At 38.3% G+C, this 26,534-nt stretch overlaps 1 protein-coding gene across 4 annotated transcripts in view; it reads left to right on the top strand.

Annotated features, from left to right (window-relative positions):
* NYAP2 (neuronal tyrosine-phosphorylated phosphoinositide-3-kinase adaptor 2) overlaps nucleotides 1-26,534 on the top strand; it is a 216,146-nt gene that overhangs the window by 68,814 nt on the left and 120,798 nt on the right. For all 4 annotated transcript variants that reach the window (XM_014531148.1, XM_014531149.1, XM_005883498.2 and 1 more), the window contains one exon: nucleotides 25,799-26,100. In XM_014531148.1, the coding sequence (XP_014386634.1) occupies nucleotides 25,799-26,100 (302 nt within the window). The remainder of the gene's footprint in view (nucleotides 1-25,798; nucleotides 26,101-26,534) is intronic.

Consider the following 26,534-nt stretch of genomic DNA (forward strand, 5'->3'; position numbering starts at 1 on the left):
GAACAATAGAGTGAGAGAAATGGATGGAATGGTGTGGAGAGGAAGGAAGAAGCCTGTGGACTCATTATTTCAGGGATTCGATGGACTGGTCAGGACTTCTTCTGATAGCTGGTAAATATCTCATGTTTTTATTGGGAAGAGACTAGCTTCTGTATTCCTAACAAATGCATTGCTCCAGTGTACCTGTGTGAATGCTCCACATTGGTAATTCCTAAGCAGATGATGACTAATGGGAAAATCTGTCATTTATTTTTGTTTAAAAATTAAGTGAATCCACCATTGTCTAAAATTCCTGTCCTGGTTTGAGGAGAGACTTTAAAAAGAAAGTGTTTGTTTTATGCTTAGTTCTAGAGCTGTTTGTGAAACTAGTAAACACTAGGGGAAAACATTGGTCATACTTCCTTTGTAATTATTTCTAATTTTCACAAGAGCCACTCATAGAAAGAACATGAAGTATATATAAACACATACACATACACACACTATTTAAAATAGTAAGAGTAATAGTTCACCTAAGAATAAAATTGCCTCTAGATGATTATTTAACTTAGTGCTCAAAATATTTGTTAATTTTAAGTTCACATGGAGAATTAACATAATTTTATTTATGTTTGAGTCCCTTACTAAAAGGCTTATATGGAACTAATTTGATAACACAAATGCTAAGTGATGAAAAAATGTTAATGCGATTTCTCTCTCTCAGGCACAGGAAAATAACTGCCTTGAACAGTATACTTTAAATGGTTTCAAATGCTATCAAGAAGTAAACTCTTTCTATTGCTTAAGAAATCAGATAAAGTATAAATACATGTAGGAAATTTAGTTTCAAAATTTTAAATAAATATATTTAAAAATGAATGCAATTTTTAAAATCAAAGGACTCACAACTTCCATGTGTTTGGGGTTGTAGTTTGGAGGGAAAATTTGAAGGTCTTGGGAATGTCCAAAGTTAAAAGCAGTGATGTTTCCCCCACAACCATACTAAGTGTTCGCCAAGTATTTACAGAGCTCAGCTTTCCTACAGGGTGCTTTACACGTCTAGGTATCCCAGTTTGCTATGGGAGATAAGGGAGCCCACATTTTCTAAGGAGCTCTGTCATAGATTGGAAGAAGCATTGTTCTTTTATCTTAGTCCTGAGAGTAGGACACATACTATAGAATTATAGAAAGGATGATGTTTCAGGATATACTTTTCTAGTTTATACATTCCAAACGAGCAACAGTACTAGGCTAAAGCAGAGCCCCCCACCAGGGCTTGACCTCTTGCTTCTGTGGCTTCAGGCTAGTTGCTGAATAATAGACATTCTTAAATCCATTTGCATCTGTTGTTAATACCATTTATCATCTTATAAAATGTTATTTATAACTCTCTATGACATTGTGATGTAGGTAAGGCCAGTATTTTCTATTACTGATGAGGGGCTAAGGTCTAGGAATTAAAAGATTCTCTAAATACTACTTAGCTCAACTAACCATTAGGCCAAGGGGCCCTATACCTGGAATCCAGATGTTATGATAGGACATCCTTTCCTCATTGTAGGAGGAGGGGGTAGAATTATCTCTAAGGTTAATCCCTGCTCTAAAAGCTATTTGTGACTCTTACTGCTTGAACATGAGCTTTGGAATCAAACTTGGTCAGTAGTTCTCAATGTGAGGTCCCCAACCAGCAGCATAAGCATCCACTGGAACCTGGCTAGAAATGAAGGTTCCCGGGCCTCATGCCAGGTTGACCATTAATCGATCCTAAGGGTAGGTCCCATTAATTTGAATTTTAACAAACCCTGCAGGTGATTTTGAGGCCCTCTGAAGGTCAGGATCACCAGCCTGTTCTATTCAGATTGGCACTGATGTGTTTCCAACCATGAGCCATTGACTCCCTCCTAAGTTAGGTTTGTGCTTGCATTGACCCAGCAACATATTAGAAAAGGTTACTGGAGAGGGAGTCAGGGAGCGATGTCTCTAAGATGAAATTACTCTCTTTAGCCTATGGCTTAATATTTTCCAGAGTACCAGTTAAAAGAGACAGTGTTGGAGAACAGTGTTATGTCAGTTTATGGGGTATTCATTTGGCCAGGAAAAGTACATAGGGTTACATTCGGACTTAGCTCCCTATAATTAAACCCCACAACCCCACACTCAGGGCAATGTAGGGAAGAAGATGAATATTTTACAAATTGCTGAAATGAGAAAATGATGGGCATAAGTGGAGAGTGACAAGTCATCACCTGGCAGAGTTTCAGAAGCCTCTTGCTCAGGGTTTTCCAGCTGTGGTACCACTGACATTTTGGACTGCTGAAGCAGCTGTCCCATGCACTGTAGGATGTTAGCAGCATCTCTGGTCTCTACTCTCTAGATGCCAGGAGCCATCCCTGCCTGAGTTGTTAAATGTCCCCTGGGGAGCAAAACTGCCCCCACCTTGATTGAGAACTAGTGGCCTAGGGCCTAGGCTAACTTTGAGCAAAATGCATAGTGTCCTGATTAGAATAGCCATTCAGTTCTGAGCCTTCCTTCTCCTGGCTCTTACTTCAGGACCAATGTCAAAAGGGGAGATTCAGAATCTTGAAAAATGTTGTAGCTGTGCATGGGAAATAAATCAGGAGAGAGAGGTAGTACAGACAAGAAGGCATTCACAGCTCTTAGGCACCCAGCAACAGCTGACTTTGAAAGACTAGCCAAGGGTGGGAGCTATAGAACTAGATGAGCTGAAAAGAAAACTGCCAGCTATTAGCGTTTCTGTAGGAGGTAAATGTTCCAAGCTTTGATGCTACAGAGAATTCTCTGAAGGCCTGTGCAAACAGCACCATGCATAAGCCAGAGGAGCAAGCAGGCACAGGCAAGGAGCCTTGTCTACTGCTGAGCTGGGCTTATGGTATTAGGTAGATGTGATCTCTGATTCCAAATGCCACTGATTTTCTCCACGGAGACCTTTGCTTCATATAAATAGTGTTTGAAATAACCTCTGGGTTTATTTTGGGCCACTGTTCATGTAAATTCATTGTCCTCAGTATAAATAGTCATAACTGTTCTGAAAAACAGAAGATTAAACCCCATCAGGGCCCACCTTGGAGGTGAGTTGGCTGCAGACCTTGCTATTCTCACCCACATTTTTCTCTCCTCCTCTCTTCACAGTTCACCCTTCCCTTTGTGAAAATTACCTGATTATAGCCATTAATTCCTTTTCCATGCACATCTGAGTTCCAGCTCTTCTCAGAAAGCTGTACATTAAAATTTTTTAGGTAGGAAGAGCGTTACTAGTTAAAGGAACATTAGCCAGGAGACGAATAACACTAGGGTCAGAAATGACCAGCACTTCAGAAATCACACATAAGACAAAAATCATCCAGTGCTATCTGGTAATTAAGGCCAGCCTCTCACGTCTATCTCCTCCGGTTTCTGTCTTCTTGGACACACTCTGGAGGCTGAGTGGCCTTTGCCTGGCTCAACTTCCTCCAGGAAGAATCTTGGTATGTTCTCAGCCATAATAAGTTTTGGCCTGGCTCTGGCCACAGATGTGTATTTGGGCAAGAAGTGATGGGAGGGGACAATACACAAAGGTGGGCTCCTTCAGTGGTGCTGGCCTCTGGGCCCACTTTGATCCCCACAGCTCACCTTAACCTCTTCTGCTTTATTCTAGAGCCTGTTTTCTGTTTTCTCATAGATAACTTTCAACTTGACAAGATACAGATTCTGAATTAGCTTTGCTAGAGCAGCTTAACCCACACTAGGAGGTAACCTACAGTAGTTCTGATGGTGCTGTTTATTTATGGGCATTGACAGATATCAGATATGTTAGCAATCATTTTCTTTTTTTTTTTTAAATCCTCACTCAAGGATATGTTTCCATTGATTTTTAGAGAGAGTAGAAGAGAGAAGGAAAGACAGAGAGAAATATCAATGTGAGAGAAACACATCAATTGGTTGCCTCCTTCAGGAGCCCTGACCAGGTCCCGGGCCAGGGAGGAGCCTACAACCAAGGTACGTGCCCCTGACCAGAATCAAAATCAGGAAGGACCCTTTGGTCCGCAGGCGACACTCTATCCTCTGAGCCAAACTGACTAGGGCGGCAATAATTTTCTGTCTTTTTTCATCACCCTCCCATGCACACACTTTCCCTACACCCACAGGAAACAATTACACAGGAAGTATTTTCAATAAATCCTCCGCTGTCATTTTCTGTGTACTGTGGCATAGCTGTTGGAAGCATTGACATCCTGACATTCCCAGGGTACTTAGAATAAGAGGAAAGGCAAGGTCCCATTTAAAACAAAAGTAAATTTGGACTCAGCATCCACAAAGCTCTCTTTGTTTCTTAAGAAGTTCCTGCTGGCCCATATCGATTGACCATAATAGGGTTTTAATCAAAATTTATGTGCTTCTAATTCATAATCCTGCTGCTGCTTAGGAAAAAAAAAATGACAGAGAAAAATCTTAATTGTTCTCCCACAGAGATTAGAGGAGAACAAATATGCCTGGTAGCATATGCCTAATGAAGTCATAAGTGCCAGGAAAAGAATGATAATCCTTGGCCTTTGAAAATATAGTAAACAGATTTTATTTAATGTAAGACAAAAATTGCACTGCTCATTTTGTAAACCAACCATGTGAGCTCAAAGGAATTTTTATTTCAGCTCTTTGATACAACTTTTCCTTTTCAAACTTTCTGAGTAGGCCATTGCCCCCTTTGTCCCTCTCTCAAGGGACACTCTTTCAGAGCAGGTTTTACCCAGTTTCCACAAGGGCCTACGCAGCCCAGGGCCTACTGTTTTCCTTCCTGATAGTTGTCATGAAATGAATTTCGTTCTGATGGTGGCTGAGTATGAGTCTATCAGTAGTATTGAAACAAGAACTTCCCTTAAAGAACAATCCCACTGAAAACCACCTAGTAGATAGGGAAGTGGTCTGCCCAGGTAAGGAAATGAATGCTTTCCAGTATAGCTTTGCTAAGAATCCAGGGGGAAGAGCAGTTCCTACTTCATCTACAGAAGCATTCGATGGCTGGTGATATCCTCTCTCAATTGAAATGAAAGCTTTCACTCATTCAGCTGCATACTCACTCCAAAGTCCACATCACAGTTATGTCATTTTCCTTTTTTTAAAATTCTTTATTAGTTAAGGTATTACAAATGTGTCCTTATCCCCCCATTAATCCCCATCCCCTCTTCCCCTCATGCTCTCATTCCCCTGTTGTCCATGTCCATTGGTTTGGCTTATATGCATGCATACAAGTCCTTTGGTTGATCTCTTGCCCTTACCCCCTCCCTCCCCTACTTTCCCTCTGGGGATTGATAGTCTGATCGCTGTTTCTCTGTCTTTGGATCTGTCCCTGTTCATCAGTCTATGTCAGGGGTCCTCAAACGTTTTAAACAGGGGGCCAGTTCACTGTCACTCAGACAATTGGAGGGCTGGACTATAGTTTAAAAAAAAACTATGAACAAATTCCTATGCATACTGCACATATCTTATTTTGAAGTAAAAAAACAAAACGGGAACAAATACAATATTTGTATTTGCATGTGGCCCGCGGGCCGTAGTTTGAGGACCCCTGGTCTAGGTTGTTCTCTATAATCCACAAATGAGTGAGATCATGTGGTATTTATCTTTCTCTGACTGGCTTATTTCACTTAGCATAATGCTCTCCAGTTCCATCCATGCTGTTGCAAAAGGCAAGAGTTCCTTCTTTTTTACCGCAGCGTAGTATTCCATTGTGTAGATGTACCACAGTTTTCTAATCCCCTCATCTGCTGATGGGCACTTAGGCTGTTTCCAAATCTTAGCTATGGTGAATTTTGCTACTATGAACATAGGGGTGCATATATCCTTTCTGATTGGTATTTCTGGTTTCTTGGGATATATTCCTAGAAGTGGGATCACTGGGTCAAATGGGAGTTCCATTTTTAGTTTTTTGAGGAAGCTCCATACTGTTCTCCACAGTGGCTGCACCAGTCTGCATTCCCACCAGCAGTGCAGAAGGGTTCCTTTTTCTCCACATCCTCTCCAACACTTGTTGTTTGTTGATTTGTTGATGATAGCCATTCTGACAGGGGTGAGATGATACGGCATTGTCATTTTGATTTGCATCTCTCGTATAATTAGTGACTTTGAGCATGTTTTCATATGTCTTTTGGCCTTCTGTATGTCCTCTTTCAAAAAGTGTCTATCTAGGTCCATTGCCCATTTTTTGATTGGATTGTTTATCTTCCTATTGTTAAGTTTCATGAGTTCCCTGTAAATGTTGGAGATTAAACCCTTATCAGTGATATCATTGGCAAATATGTTCTCCCATGTTTGTAGTCATTTTCTTGTAGATTAGAGGTTCTACTTTTTCTTTCAAACATTCTCCAGAAGCTGGTAATTAATCATAAAATAAGACAATACCTTCCTGTTTCCCTTCCTGATTAAACATATAATAAATGATGTAATGCCTTCTTTAGAGATAAAACAAGTACCAGTGTTTACTGTGTCTGAAAGCCTCAACCTTTATGGAGATCATGAAAGCAATATGGGGTTGTGCAGCCAGGACCTGGGTGCATAAGTAAGCAGGGTTTCCTCACACCCAAAACATTGGGGTTGAACTCACACACAGTACAAGTCTTCTCAACCCTGGCTGACTGTTATGAGACCCTGGCTGACGGTTATGGGAGCTTTCAAACATCAGTATCTGGGACCTTGACCCAGGCCAAATAATAGCTCTCTCTGAAGATGGATCTGATGTGCAGCCAGGGTTGAAAATCACTAACTATAAGTCCATTCCCCCAAAGGATGCTCATAGCTCTGTGAGATTCCTGGTGAAAGAGTTAGGGGACCATTCCAAACTGTGGAAGTTTCTTGGATAGTCAGGGTCCACATTTGAATATTGTTTACCCTTGTGACCTGAAGTTAAGAAACCTGCTGAACTGTCTTCAGTGTAGCTGTTTTTGATAACTTGACTATGAAACTTTTAAAGTTCACATTCCACCCATTGGAGTAGCTGCTATTTGTTAGAACACTTTAAGAAACACTGAACTAAATACCCTAGGGACTTAGAGCAGCTTCTGGCTCTCAGATTCAATTTCCATCCTATTCTGTTCTATTCTATACCATTCAACATGCAATGTTGTCCCAAAGGTATTCCTTTGATTACTTACAACATAAAGACTCTCAGCAACACATGAGACCCATAATCATTATCCTTTGAAGAGAAATGTTCAAGTCGTTTCCATGAACAATGCTTTGGAGTAGTGATTGTGGATGCTTGTTGCTAAATGAAGCTGGAGACTAGTTTTGAGGAAGAATGGAAGGCTCTCTGAGCCTCTTTGTGAATTAACTTTTACAAGGAGTACCTACTGTTCTCCAGCAAAGTCCCCAGGGTGAGGAAGATGTCAAGGAGACTGAGGAAGGCATAGTGCCTCAGGGGATTTGGTAATCCAAAACCAGGATTAGCAATCCAGAGGCTAAAATGGGAGTTTATTCAGACCTGACTCTAAGAGGACTATATGGGTCCTGAGAGAACAGAGATAACTACTAGTAATTATGTAAATTAAAATTTCAATATCCCTTTGTCTTTTCTGCAAATGTGGACTTGCCAAACATTGTCCTAAAGTTTGCTATTAGCCAAGACAATCTCAAATCTGGGCACTTATGTATTGATTTGCAGGACTAGTTACTGTGGAGTTGTGTTGATTTTTAGATTTGCCCACCTGGAGCATTACACTCTTGCCTGCTTTTATGAAATGACTTGTTTGGTTTGTTATAACCAGTACTTCTTGAAGGTGTTCAGGTTCTAAGTAATGCACTAGATTCTGGGGACAGAATGAGGATCAAGATGGACAAACCTTAGAGCAGTGGTTCTCAACCTTCTTAATGCCGCGACCCTTTAATACAGTTCCTCATGTTGTGGTGACCACCAACCATAAAATTATTTTTGTTGCTACTTCATAACTGTAATTTTGCTACTGTTATGAATTGTAATGTAAATATCTGATATGCAGGATGTATTTTCATTGTTATAAATTGAACATAATTAAAGCATAGTGATTAATCACAAAAACAATATGTAATTATGTATGTGTTTTCCGATGGTCTTAGGCAACCCCTGTGAAAGGGTTGTTCAACCCCCAAAGGGGTCGCGACCCACAGGTTGAGAACCGCTGCCTTAGAGCCTTCTGAATGTGATCTAGTCCATCCAATATCCCTTGCTAATGATACTCTAAGAGCTCTTAAAACCAGATTTGAAAAAGGCAAGAGAAAAGTTAAAATAAAATGCCACATTATAGGAAGAGTACCACATATCGTTTATTACCCTGTAGCATCTATAATAATAAAAGCGTAATATGCTAATTAGACTGGACAGCCAAATGACCTTCTGGACAACCTTCAGGACGAAGCTGGGGCTGCGAGGGCCCAGCCCATTGTACGAATTTCATGCATCAGGCCTCTAGTAATTATATAAGTGATAACACATTCTATGAAATACAATGTAAGAACCAAATTTCTATCAATTGGCTCTCTAAAGAATCAGTGATTTCCTTAGTCAGGTTATGATGAAAGGAAATGTCCCTTTGGTGGTTAAAAACATATCTACTTCTTTAGGCATCTCAGCTTTACCATGCTTTATTACACAAAAATCATATTTTGTGTTGAACACTATCATTCCACACATCTGTTGAAATATTTTCTATGTTTCATTATAGACTTTGAATCAGATAATTTAAATGTCTGTGAATTTGCAATCTCTCAGCAACTTCCTGAAATTCAAACTTGACTATAGAATCTTCATCACATGTATTTCTATAGTTTTTATTATAATTATTTGTCTTTGGAAAGAACTTAGTAAGTTTTCCCTTCCTCAGTAGATGTACTACAATGCTGTCTACTTCAGATGACTTCTTTCTAATGGGTTGGGCTGGTGAGAATGGGGCTGTCTTTACTCTGTAGTTAGTGACATTTCAAGTGATGAGACCTACTTATAGCCCTGGCTGTTGGTAGCAGACATTTTTAGTATGATCTCAGAAAAGTTCATCTTCACTATAAAAGTCATTGATTCTATGGCACTTCCTTTAAAACAATCAAAGATTGTCCGGGCTGTGAAAGCTTATGATCTTAGCATTTATATTCTTTTGTTATTCATTGGCTGCACATTCTCAAGTAGTAAAAGATTGGAAACCTATATTCTATATGGTTGTGGAACAGGAGATGATGAACAGAAATGGTATAGGAGGTGCTGATATATATCAATGGATGTGGGTTGAGTCTAGGGTCTGTGTGGAACAGGTCAAGGGCAGAGATGTGTCCCTAAGTAGCAAAGGCCAGGAGAAGGTTCATGTTCCCCCTCAAATGTTGGTGACTCCATGGCCCATAGGACTGATGCATATTAGGAAGAGTAAAGTCCTTATATGTCCATAGGTCACAGTGACTATCCCTTTGCCTACTGATGGATAGAAGCATCTATGTTAGGGACATAAGAAACAACACTGTTTTAACCAAGTTAACTTGTCAAGCATTATATTTATATTCTAAGACTCTGTTCTTGAAATATTTTACTTAAAATAAATCCCTGTGATCTATGAGTCATAAGATTGTGCACAAACTCTGGAAGTAGGCAGGCCTGGTTCAAAACCAATTTAGTCTCAAGCTGTGAGACCTTGGACAAGTTACTGAGGGTCCTTATATCCATCTTTCCATCTGCAAAACAGGGACAATAATAGTCCCAAATTCCTAGGGCTGTTGGGAGATGATTCATGTATAGGAGAGTGCCTTAAACATAGGTGATTAAAGGCACATCCTCATTTCATTGCTCTTTGCTTTATTGTTCTTTGCAGATATTGCACTCTACAAATTGAAGGTTTGTGGCATTGTCTGTCGGCACTGTTTTTCCCCACAGCATTTGCTCATTCTGTGTCTCTGTGTTACATTTTGGCAATTCTCACAATATTTCAAGCTCTTTTATTAATATTATCTTTATTATTGTGATCTGTGATCAGTTAACAGCCATCAACATGGAGGCAAGACCCTTCAGTAGCAAAAAAATTATGATTCACTAAAAGCTCAGGTGATATTTAGCATATTTTTAGCAATGAAGTATTTTTTAATTAAGTTATATACATTTTTTACATACTGTGATTTAATATACTGCAGTGAAGTGTAAACATAACTTTTATATGTAATAGGAAACCAAAACTTGATGGACTCACTTTATTTTGATATTTGCTTTATTTTGGTGATTTGAAACTGAACCTGAAATATCCCCTAAGTATGCATAATTTTATTATTACTGTCATTATTATTATGATTAATTCAATCCATGCATTGTGCCAACTCCTTAAAGGAAGTATGCGGAGTCATCAATCCCCAGTTCAAATGTCAGCCATGTAGCATAGTACAAAGAGGCAGATCGTTGTGAAAGTGAAACACTTGGAATTGGCTCTCTCAGTCAATTTACTACCAGAGTGTGTTTTCTCATTTGTAAAATGGGTAATCAGACTGTACTGCATATTCACGAGGAAAAACCTATTACTTGAGGAATAAATGTATTTTGTATGAATGTAAAAGACTGATCATTTAGATGTTACTTCCATGATGTATCCTGACAGGTTGGTGCACAGTAAAGTAGGGTTTGCTGAAATAAGAAAATTTTTATAGCAACTTTTATCATTTTTAAAAAGTGTATTTAAAATGAATTCCCTGGACATATACTGGTAAAGAGTGAGGTCACCATGCCAGGTCTCAGGATGATGCCAGGGCTGGTGCAGGGCCATGTACCGGGAGCTGCAGGGTGAAATCCGCTTATAGCCGTGTTTATCTACATATGCAATGCAGCCAACATAAACATAATGGGAGATTCTACACAAATGTGTGGATTTTCTACTTTCCTCAAACCAACTGGTCAAGTTATTTTCCTGAAAACAGGTGTACAAGGAAATTGTTCTCACTATCTCCATGGTTACCACCCAAGTCACTGGGCTCTCATCTGGATTAGTGTAGTATCCTCCAAATTGATGCCTCCCCCTGTGTTCTCACCTTCCAACTCCCATCATTAACTGGGAACTTAGTTCATACCATGTTACTCTTTTGTTCAAAACAGCAGAAAGTTTATCACCTTTATAAGAAAAGAAGGAAAAGCCTCAGTTTGTGGCATTTGCTGATTCCCCCATGGGAATATTTCCACTGTGGCCAATTTCAAGCTACCAAAGTGAAGTCACCTTGGAGGTGGAAAGGCATGTGTACAGGAGGCTCTGTCAAGCCAGGATGCCCCAGTTCCGGCATACAAGTAAAAAAACTCTTAATGACTTCTCAAGCCACTCAAAGCACAGGCCTTGCAAGGACTAGGAATCAAGCCCACATTTTCAGTTACCTCTTTCATCTCATTTCCATTCTACTCTGTTCTTGCTAGTTTCATTCTTTTATTACTCAGTTACTTAATTTGTAAAATGGGGATTTGTTTGTAGCCACACATCATATGAAATGTCTGACAGCATTCAGTATTCTTAAGAAGAAAAATATTTTATTAATCAAGTAGTGGGAACACTGGCAGTTCCCCAATGGGAAGGAATGTGACACATAGATCACTGAATTTCATTGAGCTAGACAAACTACTCAATGACTGTGTCTCCCCACAAAACTGGATGTGAGCCAAAGTTTCTGTCACCTGACTTACTGTGAAGAGTCTCTTTATCTATGCAGAGAACTGGGAAGTATTGGCTTGAGTTGGAGGGTGACTTTAAAAGGGAAGAATGAATCAGTTGCCCTGATGCATTTAGTCTCATCAAATCCTGTCCATTGTGTAGGTTCAGTCACTAATGCTTGACTCCGAGGTGACCAGTTCTGCTGAATTCACCTTCTTGTCCCAACCAGCCATTCATTTCTGCTCCATAGCCTGCCTGTGGCTTTTGAAAGAAGGTACTAGATATCAAGATATGAAATTTCATTCCTTCCAGAAAACTGGGCCCTACAGAGGTTAAGGACAGTTTGAAAGAAATGATTTGCAAACAAGTGTTCCACATGTATTTGTCAAGGTATGATTTGTTCTGTGCTTTTTTCCCCGAAGTTGATGGTATTGTCTAGGGAAATGTTATTTACTATTCCTGTCAATGATGTTTTAGGGGTTAAGGTAGAATGGGAAGAAGAGATGGACTAGATTGATTTCTGCTCATAGAGGTCATGTATACAATGTGATTGCATTTTTATTCTCATCCTTATGGGAGGGTCTTGTCTGCCTGGATTTTACAAAAATGTTCAATGTAAGATAAGAGTAAACCATGAAACTTGTTTATGTCTGTGTTTCTTTTACTATTATTAGTAAAAAATAATAATACAAATCCAAAATAATGCATTAACTTTATGAAAATTCCAAATTTGGCCAAAAAATTAAAAATACTTTATTTGCTTATCGTGCATAATTAAATTAATAGTGCTCATGTAACTCATTTATTGCATAAAATTTATACACGTGCTTATTTTGCTGTTTCATAAAAAGTATTCATTGATCAGTTTTTCTGTTAAAACAGTTTTCTAATGTTCAGGACTATACCATGGTTTGTAATAGTTTAAAAGAAACATAAGAAATAACATTCCCAACCCATTGCAAAAAAATTTTACTTTATTTGGAAACAAAAAATTAAAATTATGAAATGAATTAGTAAAAATATCTGTTCTATTTGCACTTATGTGGTTTTAGGAATTAGAAAAGTTTAGAGAAATCAACCACCAGTGAGAGCAGGTTGATCCCTGTTGGAGGGTGAATTGATGCTGGATTTCAAAGTGCAGGTAGAATTTGAAAGAATGGAAAAAAATACTTTCTACAGAAGAATGAATTATTCACTCATCCCCTCATCTGAAGAAGGTTCTCCCTCTTTCTCTCTTTTATATCACTCTATTTTCTTCATTGTATCAGTTTTAAAACCTGTCTCCACTCCTTGAATCTAAGTTTTGGGAAGATAAATATCTTGATCTCTTTTGAATGACTGGACCTAGCATCTTACCTAGCACAGATAGGTCTTCAATAATTACAGATTTAATTAATTGAATATGTCTTAATTAATCAGTATCTGTGTTTTTTATGGAGGTCACCAGCAGAGAATGGGATATTGGTGAATTTAGTAGCAGAAAATGTAATTAAATATGTGTGATGTTGTCACATTATAAAATATTTTGAAATCAAATGCTGTTGTGGGCATTTGAGAAAGGGAGTGTTCCCTTGAGTGGATCTTCAGTAGACTCACCTAGTAATACTGTGACAAAAAGACGAGAGGCTTAGAAGGCTACTGACCAAATCTGGTTTGTTGCTTGAGGTCATCTGTGCATGTGATGATGACAGCCTCTCCTTCTATTATCCTGAATTTCCAGACCATGACCTTTCGTTTGACACAGCCACGCTCATCACATTAACACTGCATACAAGGACAAGGGTGTTGATGGTATTTGAAGGGATTTATAACAAAGACTGATCATAAAACTTAAGCTGCACACAGAAAGACAAGATGCATAGCAATTGAGGAGGAACACAGAGAACATTGCAAGACCAATGGATAGGATGTTGCAAAAATGTCAGAGGAGACTTAAGGTTAAGCAAACAGAGGTAGAGAGCTGGAAAGATAAATATCAGTAGTCAATGATACAAATGCTTAAGATTTAGGTTATGGAGGGAATGAAGTTATTGGTAATCAAAGGGTTCAGGTTCTGATTATGAGAGCAGGAACTGAGATAGGAAAATAAAGATCTCTTTGTGATGATTTCAAGAAAGGAAGTGGTCAGAAAATGTGTGTATATTTAACTCTGGTTCTTATGTAGCATTCCTAAATTAATCTAAAAGTTACAATTTTCCATGCTTCATTTTTTAAAACTACATGAGTTTCATGAAAAGCTCTTTTGGTGACTCAACTCTGGATTCAAATCCTATATTTTCCAAGGCTTGCAAATTCTTTAACAGAAGATTGAAACAGATGCCCACAAAATACAGTTATAAATGGGGGGGACCCCAACTTTTGCCAAAGAACAATTAAGTAAATTGTCCTCCTTAGGTTGAACCATTCTTCAGTAAATAAGAAACTCCCTTTTCAAAGAGGCAGCCCTGAAGTTGCATTTCTGTGATCCCTTTACCTGTGCATGAGAATGGTTTATTCTAACAGGATAGATCTTAAATTGAAATATGCTCTTCATCAAACTGTAATCCCTAAGGGGTGTGTATCTTTCACTATTGCACTGCACAGGTTCACCATGCTGTCACATGCAACAAATAACAGATTACAAATATTATAATGAGGCCAACAAAGATACTGCATTCAGTATAATAGGAACATTGCTTGTTTTTATTTTAAGATGCACTGTAGGTATTAAAACTGTTGCTAATATGTTGTGATAATAGCTTCTAATTTGTTATGAATAAAGATGTGTAGGAGAGGGTGAGGTTTGATCAAAGGCAAATTTTAACACCAGACTCTGAAGCCCCCTAAGGGCTGCACCATAAAGCAAATAATCCAAGTACATGCATTGACACAGAGCATTAGATTCAATTATTTTGTATGAAGAAAACCAATCAGAGAAAGTGAGTTGTTCCAGGAAAGTCATTCTAGAAAAATAGGGAGCCAGGCTTCTGGCCTCTGCACAGGCAGTCAATGGCATCTATAATTCAATCAATCATGTTATTACATTTGGGTGCATTAAGCTGATGCATAACCTGTTGTGCATACAGATAGCACATTGGCCACTCCATTTAGAAGAACTAATGCATCTATGAATGAGTATTCGGTTCTTAAGTAGTATCTCTAGCGATTCATATTTACATGTCATTCTGGTTATATGGATGAGGGATGAAAAGTTGGTTTTTAGAACTGTGGGTATGTATTTGGTTTTTTTTCTTTCTTTTTCTTTTTTTTCAATAAACTTTAAAAATACCAAAGGGTGCAGTTCTCAGCTTTACCAGTTTGCCAAGGTAGTGTGTTCAATAAAAAAAAATTTTTTTTCATTGTTGTTAAACAGAAAAAACACGTCATGAATATAACTTTGTTTTACATTCTCATTTTAACCCACAAATATCCTTAGGGATCGTTGGGTTATGTGTTACCACTCCACTTGATAAATAAATGAATCTATTTGGAAATGAATTCTCCACTGGTCACATGATTTAGGAGCAGAATCTCCTAAATAGGGTGGATAAAAAGTGTGGGTGCAGAGTGTGTGTATGTGTAAGATTTATAGTCTTTTCTGTAGATGCACAGATTATAGATTTTTTTCCACTTTGCAGGTGCTTCCTGGAAAAAAAGTGGGCTAACTATTTAATTGTGGATCTTGAGCTCAGTTCTCTTTAGACACTGGGGATTTCTGGATGACGTGTACTTATTCTTTGTTTTACTTTATTTCTTCACTTCCTTCCAAACTAAACTTCTATTTTAAATAAGCTTCATCTGCCAGATTTATTTTAGTGAAGCAAACTTTTCTAGACAGTTGTAACCCTATAATTTAATATATACCTAGAAATAATAAGGTAGAATAACTAACTATGTATCCCTTTGAATTAATGACTAAATTTGATTTAAATTTCTGAACACTTACATGTTACCTTTTATGCTCAAAGAAGTATACTAGGCATGGGAGATAAAGGAATGTACAAAATATAAAACCTATCCTCAAAAATTTTAAATCTTATGTTTATATATAGTAGCTATAATATAAGGCAGAAAGTAAAAAATAATATAGAATATATTCAAGCTAGTGAAGAGAGACTGTATTGATGAAAGATTCAGGAAGGAAGTGGAAATCAATTTAGGCCCAGGTGAACTTGAAATTATTTATTTATTTATTTATTTGGAGGTGTAATTTGAAGAGGAAATTTGTCTTATTGGGACAGAACTATGTGAGTGGGTAATATGACAAGACTGGAAAGGAGGTTGGGTCAGGTCATGCAAATCTTCAATTGCTTTACAGAGGAACTGGACTCTATTATGGGTAATCCTGAAGATTCTAAAGGGAAATGAAATAATCTTATTCCCTTTTTAGGACTATTTTTTTTTTCAGGTTAATGATTAGTGCAAGGGGAAATTAAGATAGAGACTCTAAGTGAGGTATCATCTAGTAGCCAAGACCAAAAAAAGTAATAAAAGTTTTGTACATGACTTGAAAAATAGAAGACAGATTTGAGATCCAGAGAGATGAGAGAGGATTTGTTGACCAGATGAATATGTGTACCTAGGAATAATATAAGTGTCAAGTTAACTTGGAAGATTTTGGCCTCTCTGGGTGAGATAATGAGGATGCTCTTGAAGACAAAGTTACAATAGAGGGAACAGGGAGATGATGCTGAGTTTGTTTTGAAACATATTAATCTTGAGTGTCAAAGGAACATCCATTTGAAACTATCCACCATTTTGTTGGAAGGGCAAATATACGTCTCAGGATGCAGAAACAGTGGAATATTAGCTTGAGAAATCATGTAAATAAGATAAAGCTGTGAAGTCTTAAAATTTCATATATGTCTAGGACAGTGGTCAGCAAACTGCGGCTCGCGAGCCACACGCGGCTCTTTGGCCCCTTGAATGTGGTTCTTCCTAAGTCTTAGGAGTACCCTAATTAAGTTAATAACAATGTACCTACCTATATAGTTTATGTTTAAAAAATTTGGCTCTCAAAAGAAATTTCAATCATTGTACTGTTGATATTTGGCTCTGTTGACTAATGAGTTTGCCGACCACTGGTCTAGGACAAGTACAGAGAAAAGAGAATAGTGGAAACCGAACCCTGGCCTATCCTGAAGCATGAAGGGTAAGAAGATAAGTCAGTAAAGATGCCAAGTAGGAACAATCAAATAGATGAAAAATAAGAGAAGACAATGTCATGGAAGCCAAGGAAAATGGGTCATCTCAGCAAGAAGCTGTGGTCTAAATAAGACCAAGAGGCATCTAAACAGAGAAAAACCCCCAAACCTCCTAGGTTATGGAATTAGCAAGGAGAAGTGACTTTAAAAAATAACATTTTAGTTGAGTCTTTGATGGTAGAAATCAGAATACTATAGATAGAGGATGTGATTTGGACCAGTCACAGTGAGACCAGACTTTTGAGAACCCGATGTCTTATTTTAAAAAAATCTCAAGCAGCTAACAATGTTTGGGACACACAAGATGTACTCAATAAATATTTGTGAATTAAAGATAAATGACTGATTTAGTAAATGAATGAGAGGGACCTGACAAGTAGAGGGGATCGATTCACAGGTGATGCTTGTAGAATGCTCTGAAGGAGGTGCTCTGGGATGGTGAAACAGAGACCCCTGCAACAGCCCAGAGGAGTGGCGCTGGGGTTAGCCTTAAGAAAGCCTTGCTGATAATGGAAATCTTCCCCATAGAAACCACATCTGAATTAGGTCCTAAAACCTGATTTAACTAAAGGGATGTTTTAATTTTAGTTCAGGCAGCAATAGCAGCATGACTATTGGCTGAGGTCATGATTTATCCTGTGTCCTTAGGCTCATCGCCACACTTGGCATAGCGTGTTATATTAGAGGACTCTTAAGGCCAAGGACAAAATGTGCTGCAGATGAGACTTGGTATAGGACTTAAACCTTAAAAAACCTTGAGTGTCACATACAAGTGGGGGTTTTTAGTCTGAAGAACGGGAAAAGCTATCAAAGGGCGTTAATTTAGAGAGTGACAAGAGCAAATCTGCATTTACAAGGATAAATCTGGCAGCACTATGGAAAAAGATCAGCTAAGAGGCAATTGCATTAATTTAGCCAAGAACTGATGAGCACCTAAACCAAAGCAGGCCAGTGGAGAGGGAGAGGTGGGGATTAAGCTGACTCCTGCATTCAATTAACTAACTCTTATAACAAGAATGAGAATTAAGAGTGCATGAGTATTCACAAAATTTTCCTTTTCCATTATAAATTAAGAAAATGGTAATTGAGTGTGGTGATGGATGGGGGAAGGGTAGTGGGGACTGGGTGGAGGTGGGCAAAGTGGGGGGAAATGGGGACATCTATAAGTGTCAACAATAAAAAATAGCAACTAAATTAAAGGGGAACTGGAGCACAATATTATTAAATATCACAATCATTCATCTGGTGCTTTAAAAACCTGAGAATTATTTCTGAACTATTTCAATCACATATTTCTTCACTTATTGGATCAATAAGTACATGTTGGGTGCCCTCTTTGAGCCAAGCATTGTTCTAGCCTTTGTAAATTCAAGACAAACAAGGTCCCATCAAGTTCTGCTCAAATACTTTGTAATATCTCAGTTTCTCTAGATTTCAACTGTCAGCACACAAATTCTCTTCTCCCTCCTTCTCTCCCTTATCTGATTAAGTCTTACTCATGTTCTGCATCAGCTGGAAAAGCCACTTCCTCCCAGGGGACTTCCCAGAACTTCAGTCTGGTTAGGGCTCCTTTGCATCTGCCCCTTACTTCCTCTGGGTGAACATCTGACCACATGGTGCTGAAGTCATGCTGGTTTAATAACCTGCAATTCCCTGAGGACAAGGACCACTCTACGTTGGTCAATGACAAAGGGTAGGCACTCATATTTGTGAGCAAATAATGAGTAAATGAATTAAATGCTCCACACAGAGTTGTTTCTTTCACCATAACAATTATACCTGTCAAAAGACAAACCAATTTTTTTTTCTTTAAATTGGCATTAAATTAACCCCTTCTGTTGAGGAACTTCAAGGCCATAAAAGTTAATGTTCTGTATTTCTAGTTTCTACTTCTGGTTTGAAAAAAAAAAAAGAAAAGGCCACATATGGTTAGCCCAACTCATTTCTAAAACCTTGGCATGTTCTCAAAATATATTCAAAACTTATATCATTTTTAAAGACACAAATAAAATATATTTTTCCCAAACCTTCCTTTCTTTGGTTGAATTTTTGGAAAAGAACTCCCACAATGTTAACTTCTGTAAACTATATTCTAAGTCGAATCTGAATATCATGATTTGATTTGAATTTTTCATATACTCTCTCTTCTTCAAGCCATAACACTCCAAGGGGTAGAGGAGTCATGTTTATGTATAGAAATAAGGAATGTTTTAATTTTAGATTCCGAAGTACTATAGATAATAACATATGTTAATCTTAAAAGCACTTGTCATGTTTCAAGTAGAAATAAGTCACTTAAAAATGTTCCACAGAATTTGTTCTGAGCTTAATAAGCATTATATTTCAGTCCTGCCTCTTTAGAACCTCAGAAGTGAATAATAGGACTTTGATAAAGGTTAGAAATATCTCTCAATGCCCCATTCCAATCTCCTCACTTGATTGTTATGACTAAGCATCAAATTAATGGACAGCAATATCTCCTCAAACTCTAGGTGATAAGTACTTTGTAATAAATAATGGCACATTTGTTTTTCAAACATAATTCCCCAGTCATGATTACCCCGAGCCTTAATGTTCATAAAAATCTTGAAATATCATGGGGTTTTGACAGAAATAAGCATGAAATTCATCCAGTCGATTTGCTTAACTCTAGACAATACCCAACTAGTGATTATGGCAGAAAAAATATGTTCCTTTGCCTTTACTTTCCAGCAAGATCTTTCCCCCCTAAATTGGATTTGGAAGTATATTGCCTGGTAATTACTGTGAAAGCCCTCTTACAGAAATAAGCAAAACGCATTTATATTGTTAGAGTATTTTCCTTTAGTAAGTCTCCTAGAGTGGAAACTTACTAAAATGCCTATTTCATAGCTGGGAACAGGAAGATGAAAACTGATACGGAGTTCCCTGGCCAACCAGAAAGGTAGGGAAGGTAAACTAATATTTGTCTAGCCTTTACTTTTACCAGCCACTTTGCTAGGTGCTTTTGAAAGTTTTTATCTTATTTTCATTTCTTATAACAATCCTGGGAAGTATGCCCTTCATTATAAAAGTAACTGAGGCTCAGAAATGATGTGCCTTTTACCTAAAATTAGATAGCTAGTCAGTGGTGGATTACATATCTCAGATTCTTTCTGAGATACCCAATTTTGGGTAAGAATTAAAATATCCTAGTAAGGAGAAATAACATATTCAATGCTTAAGCTGGGGTCCTCAAACTACAGCCCGCGGGCCACATGCAAATACAAATATTGTATTTGTTCCCGTTTTGTTTTTTTACTTCAAAATAAGATATGTGCAGTGTGCGTAGGAATTTGTTCATAGTTTTTTTATTAAACTATAGTCCAGCCCTCCAACGGTCTGAGGGACAGTGAACTGGCCCCCTGTTTAAAAAGTTTGAGGACCCTGCTTAAGAGTATCAATGTGCATCTAATGGAATGTGCGTTCCCTATCTTTGGGACAGTTTTTTGTTTTTTTTTTACTCTGTTGTTTTGTTTTCTTTATTTTTTTCAATAACAGTTTACCACAGCAGTTAATAAAAAGATGTATAAAGTTTCCATTTTAAACACTTGACCTTAAGATGCCAGAAACATCAATAAGCAGCCAGACAGGAAATTCATGTCTGAAAAAAAATCTCAGCGTGATAAGATATTAGGAGCACAAAAGTAGGAAATAGATATCACTGAGGATATGAATTGGTGAAAAGAATGTTTGAGCCTAAGGCAAAAAAAATCCACAGAACATGACTCTGAATGAGCAAATGGGGCTCAGAGTAGCCATTAAGGGTAATGGTGAGTGAACAATTTGGAAGAAAATGTGAACACAGTTTAATTTTACTGGAGCCAAATTTCCACATCAAAGTGTACTGCATAAATAAAAGTATGTATATTGGGCAAGTGTACAAAGCAGTTAATTATTTTAATTTATAATGTTAGATTAAAAAAATATTTTCAAGCAGTTTTTAGTATGATTCATTCATTTCTTGCTCTGGATCATTCCTAGTCCTTACCTAGCCTCAACTGCATTTTCTGATGTCACTTAGCCAAAATATTTATTTAGTAATTGCTGCATTATATTGGTTTCTTTAGGACTTTTTCCAATGCAAGTGCCAGTAAGCCCAATTATATTTGGCTTCGACAAAATGGAATTTAGGAGTTGACATACTGAAGGGTCCCAGGATTGGCCTAGCTGGAGGCATTAATAGATCCAGTTCTTGTACAATGACACAGACCTGGTACCACTAGTGTCCCTTCCTGGTAGTGAGAGGCATGCAGTATGTCTGGGCTTCTATACGATGCATGGTGTTCACTGTGTTGGACTGACTTGAATCATTTGCCAGTCCCTACAATAGTCACGGTGGCCACAGGGGTCTAGCAGTTGATTGACTGGGTCTGAGTAACACACCGGACTAAGAGGCAGAAGGTTGGTCTCCACACAGGCATTTTCATTACCAGGAGTAGGGAGAATGACATTTTGGAAAGCACAAATGATTAATGCCCAGGAAATTCTGTAACTGAGCCCTCTGTCTATCTCCAAAATGGACATACTTCCTTTTTTCATTTTTCCTTCATAAAACAAATATGTTTGAGCATGTTTAATGTGCTAGTGACTATTGCAGTGAGCAAGAGGACAGGATATCTGCCCTCATGAAGATCAAGGAGAGGTAAACAGCCACTTGTACTCATAAAGGCCCCATGGGGATGGAATGAGTGTAAATGTGATGAATTGTATGATGAGTTTCATATGCCAAAAATCATGGCAGATATAATCAATTATGACTCTTAAAAGTCTCACTTTTGGTTGAGGCATATTGCCTGTCAAGATAGGAAAAGGTATAACCCATTAATCTCTTGGCTCTTACTATGTACAATTTTTCAAAAGAATAGATTGCTTTAGCTGGAAATGACACCTAGAAGAGGCGAATGTTGAAGGAGAAAGGGGACAAGTTCTAGAGCAGGAGTTCCCCGGGTGGGGTGGGCTGGAGGCACTCACTGGGCAGAACAGGGTCCCTGACATTTGGCCTAATTTATCTGAAGAGATGGCAAGAAGGGGGCAACACCAAGTATAAACTTTTAAAGTCATAAAAAAGTTTTATGAATAAAGTCTAAATATTTATTTCTTTTCATTCATTACAGTAAAATGCCTAATATGAAAGATTTGAATAGTTAGCAGATGACAGCCATCAACTTGCTCACAAGCAAATTTCATTAACTCCTTTACAGTTGTAGCCTCCATCTTCCTTTCAGATAGTTACCCATTTACTTCACAATTAAATGTGCCTGTTTCCTAATTCCAGATAAGCACTTTTCCTTGAAAAATCAACAGAAAAATTCCAGGTGGTTTACAAATTTATAGTTAAAAATACACTGGATTACACATCAATGTCACAGATAGATTTTTGAACTCAGCTTCACAGAATTGTTCCAGAAAAAGCAAATATTCAGGCTAGTAACTACTCCTACATAACCTTTCATTTTATATACAAACTTCCTACGTATGCTTAAATGAGGATCTGTTATCTATCTATCTATCTATCTATCTATCTATCTATCTATCATCTGTCTATCTATCATCTATCTCATCTATCTATCTGTTACAAGCATGTCAAACTCGCGGCCCAGGGGCTACAACAACAAATATTTTTGTGGCCCAGCCAATATAATGATATGTAAGAAACATTTTAATAGAAATTTCATGACTTAATTTTTACAATATCCTGTTATTCATAATTATTAATAAAGAACTACAATGTTCGCTAATGACTGATTACAATAATCATGTAGCATTCATTTCCCTTATGCGCCTTACGTGCAGGTGCACCTTTTCTCTCCACTAATACTAGCAGCAAATATTTTAGCGGCCGACTGCCACATCCTTAGTCTTGGACTGACTTGTTTGGTGTGCACAACAGGAAATATTTCACTTTCAGAGAACAAGAAAAATAAGTTTATTTGTGTTACACTTATTAATTTGTGAAGTTATTCATTGCCTGGTGAGTTAATGTTCAAGAAAAAATATTAATTTTTATTAAAATGTTCTATTATTTTATGTTAATGATCACTCATTTATTTCAGCCCTTTGTATTCAGTATGTCTCTATTGAAATCAAATGGTAGTAAAAATAAACAAAAATTGCTGACAAACATCAAACTTTCCAAGAAAAGTGGGAATTGGAGTATTTTTGCTGTGAAGTAAAAAATAAAATAATCTGCTTGATATGTAGTAATGATATTAGTGTACCAAAGTTATGCATTGAAAATTGAAGCTTTTTTTTGTGTGTGGCCCACATAAACTTAAACCTTTTTTATTTGTCCTGTATTAGCCTTTGAGTTTGATATGCTGAATCTATTATCTATCTATTTGGAATGGGATTCTGTTTTTCTGCAATGGTTCTCAAGGAAAACTCTACTATAAAATATTGTCATGTTTGCTTCAAAATTACACACAGAAGCTACAGCCTCGTCACTTCAAAAGATGACATCTCACCTTGGTATCTCACCCTTCTCAGGGGTTGTGTTTTCATCTCTAAAGGGAAATAGTTCTCAGGAAGAGAGATACACAACATTAATGCTGATGGATTTTCAAGATGACAGCAAGACAAATAACAACCTCTGTTGAATAGCAGTGTCAAAGCATTTTTGAAATACTTGTTTTGTAGCTTTCCTTGTCAGTCCTGATCAACAGGTGCTTTGAAAAACTGAAGCAAGTATTGAAGAAAATTAAGAGCAAATATAAGGAACATATTTGCTTAGATGATCATAATATTTCGAGTTAAATGTAGGATTTTGTTTTGACTCTGCGTGCAGTTTTTTGAGGTTACACTTTATGTATACCACACTTTAGAGACATGGTCTTACAATGCATATGACAATTCCATAAACACAATTCAGGAGGATAGGATTTAAAAATAGGAATTTCAAAGCAAAAATTATTGACTGCATATTATGTCAGACTCTGTGCTAAGTGCTTGGTATATAATATCTCAGGCAAACTTAAGAACAATTCCATGAGGCCAGTCCTACTATTCAACAGATACGGAAATAGTCTTAGGGGTCAGTAACTAATGTTGCACAGCTGCTCAAGGAGGGAACTGGGGATGGAGCCTACAACTCAATGAATCCAGAACACAATAGCCGGGGTCTGTCCATTAGCCATTAAGTTGTTTGGGTGAGAAGTTTACAAATATTTTACCAATTACTTCTGGGAAAACAATCTTATTTTGTGTGTTTTATAATAGAAAAACTACTCAACACAACTAGATCTTGCAACATTGCCTACATTGTGTGAGAAAAAAGCATACTTGTTTAAATTCAAGATTATGAAACATTTTTATATTTATAACATGAGATGTGTCAGGCTTAATCTAGCTTCAGTGTTAGAGTCTTACTGCAAAAAGACTCTGCAGCCCCCATGCATTTCATTCCAAGCCAAGTATTCCTACAGTGGAGCTGGTTCCTCCCTCCGCAACCACCATTTAAATGCTCAGTCTAAAGCCAGAGAATGTCCTATTTTCGAACACATTTCTTATTTCTAGGGTCTCCAGTTTGTTTTTAGGCTTTCTGTTACATCTTATTTGGTTTCTGAATACCATGGACTGTATGATTGTTCCCAAGCCTGTCAGTTCATGTCCTCTAGAAAGCAGACACCAAGCTATATGGGGTTAAAAGTGTGAGAGATTTATTGAGGAGGGTGTCTGGGATAGGGAGAATGCAGAAATAGGCAGAACAAGCCTCGGGCCACAATGCAGGGTTGACAGCTATGAAAGAAGAATGGGGTGGAAAATTGATTGGATAGGAAGATCCTCAAAGCAGACGAAGGTGTAGTTATGGGAAAGTCTCAGCCAGCCCAATAGGGGAACTTAGACACAAACATTGTCCATAGAGGACTCCCACACTGGGCAGAAATAGCCAGGTCCCACAGCACAACATGCTCAGCTATTGGCTACAGGCCTTTCAGGGAGAGTGTCTTGACTAAGATACTGCACTAGATTTGAAGACTCTGGTGTTGGTGGCTGTCAGCTAACTCCTATTCTTAGAGAAGTTTCTCTCCTGATGGAGATCTGATGGCTGCCACAATTTACCTCAAGTTCAGCAGCTGTACCTCTTTTACAGGTTGGGGAACAGCTTTTTCATGGTTTCCAAGAGACTCTTCCTGAGGGGAACCATATAAGCGGACAGCTAGTGTGATAGACTATAGCTCTCATCACTACAATTTATATGGGGGCTGTGGTTGATAGTCACTCTCATTCTTTTCTAACACCTCTGCTGGGCTCACTTGGTGGTGAGACTCATTCCTCTTTCATGAGTGGTTGGAACCCCAAGTAACTAAAACTTTCTCAGGCCAGGGTTGCTGCATATGATGTTTCAAAATCACAATTGGGCAAGAGACTGTCAAGAGGGGTTCCACACATATTTATCTCTGCCTGATCACGTCGCAGCAACCCTGCCTCCTCCTGCGGACTGGGTCAATGATCTCTTCCACACGGAGACTCATCTTGTTGCCTGCTGGCCACTATACAAAGGAAGTTCAAACTGCCCAAGAGGCAGTGATAGCTGGTTGTTCAATGGGACCCTTCCTGTATCTTCTAGAAAGTGTGTGATTCATTTGGAGACAAGGACCTCTAACCCTGTAGAGCTGAGACGTATGCGGACAAGAAGTACAAAGTCCCCTGATGAGTCATTGGTTGTCAGTTAACTTCATTCCTCAACTGCTATACTGGTATTTGGTCTCCTACCTGTAAGAGGATCATGCAACCCCACATATTGTCATGTCACCTGCAGTGCTTTCCTGTTGTAGGAGAATATATCCCCACCCCATTGACATCAAGCTTAGAGGTAAGATTCCTTTTAGCCAATGAAATGTGAGTGAAAAGAGATATTCGACGTTTGAGCAGAAGCTTTAGGAGACACTGTGTAGTTCAGTGAGTCCTTTTCTCTCTCTGCCCCAGAAGCATATCCCATATGGCACATCCTGGCTCAGTTTCTCTCCATGGATTGCGGTCTGCTTTCTTTTACAGCATAGGTGGAGAAGGAGGACGAGGCCACGAAGGAAGTTACGCTGGCAAACATTTCCGCATGGGATTCATGACGATGCCTGCTCCTCAGGACCGACTTCCCCATCCTTGCTCCAGCGGCTTCTCCGTGAGGTCACAGTCCCTACACTCGGTGGGGGGCACAGATGATGACCGCAGCTGTGGCTCCCGAAGACAACCACCCCCCAAGCCCAAGCGAGACCCGAGCACCAAGCTGAGCACCTCATCGGAGACAGTCAACAGCGCAGCCACCAGTAAGAGCGGGAAAGCCCCCGAGCGCTCTGAAGGTAACACACCCCTCACCCACTTCACCTAGAAAAAGATTTCAGGCAACAGGTCACTGATGAGCATCTGCCTTCCTCCCTGGTCCATCTCCCTCAGGTCCCAGAAAAGAAGAATCCGGGGGTGATTTATTGATATGATGTCAAAAGACAAACAGATAAGGATATTTGATTTATTGGAAAGGGAAGGCAATATGTGTTTTCTTACCCCCTTAAAGCTTTGCGTTATTAGGAAATTATTTTGCCTAGAAATATACATGATATTTATAGTGTCTTGAGTTTATAAGTATTATTGATATGACTAAAGAAGTACTATGTGATTGTTAGGATAAACTTATAATGCAGAAAAATATAAAGAAGAAAAAAACGTAGTCGTTTTTAAAAATAATTATTTTTTACATTTTGGTGTACTTCCTTCCAGGGAATGTGTGTGTGTGTGT

This window comes from Myotis brandtii, unplaced genomic scaffold, assembly GCF_000412655.1.
Source record: "Myotis brandtii unplaced genomic scaffold, ASM41265v1 scaffold79, whole genome shotgun sequence".
NCBI lineage: Eukaryota > Metazoa > Chordata > Mammalia > Chiroptera > Vespertilionidae > Myotis > Myotis brandtii.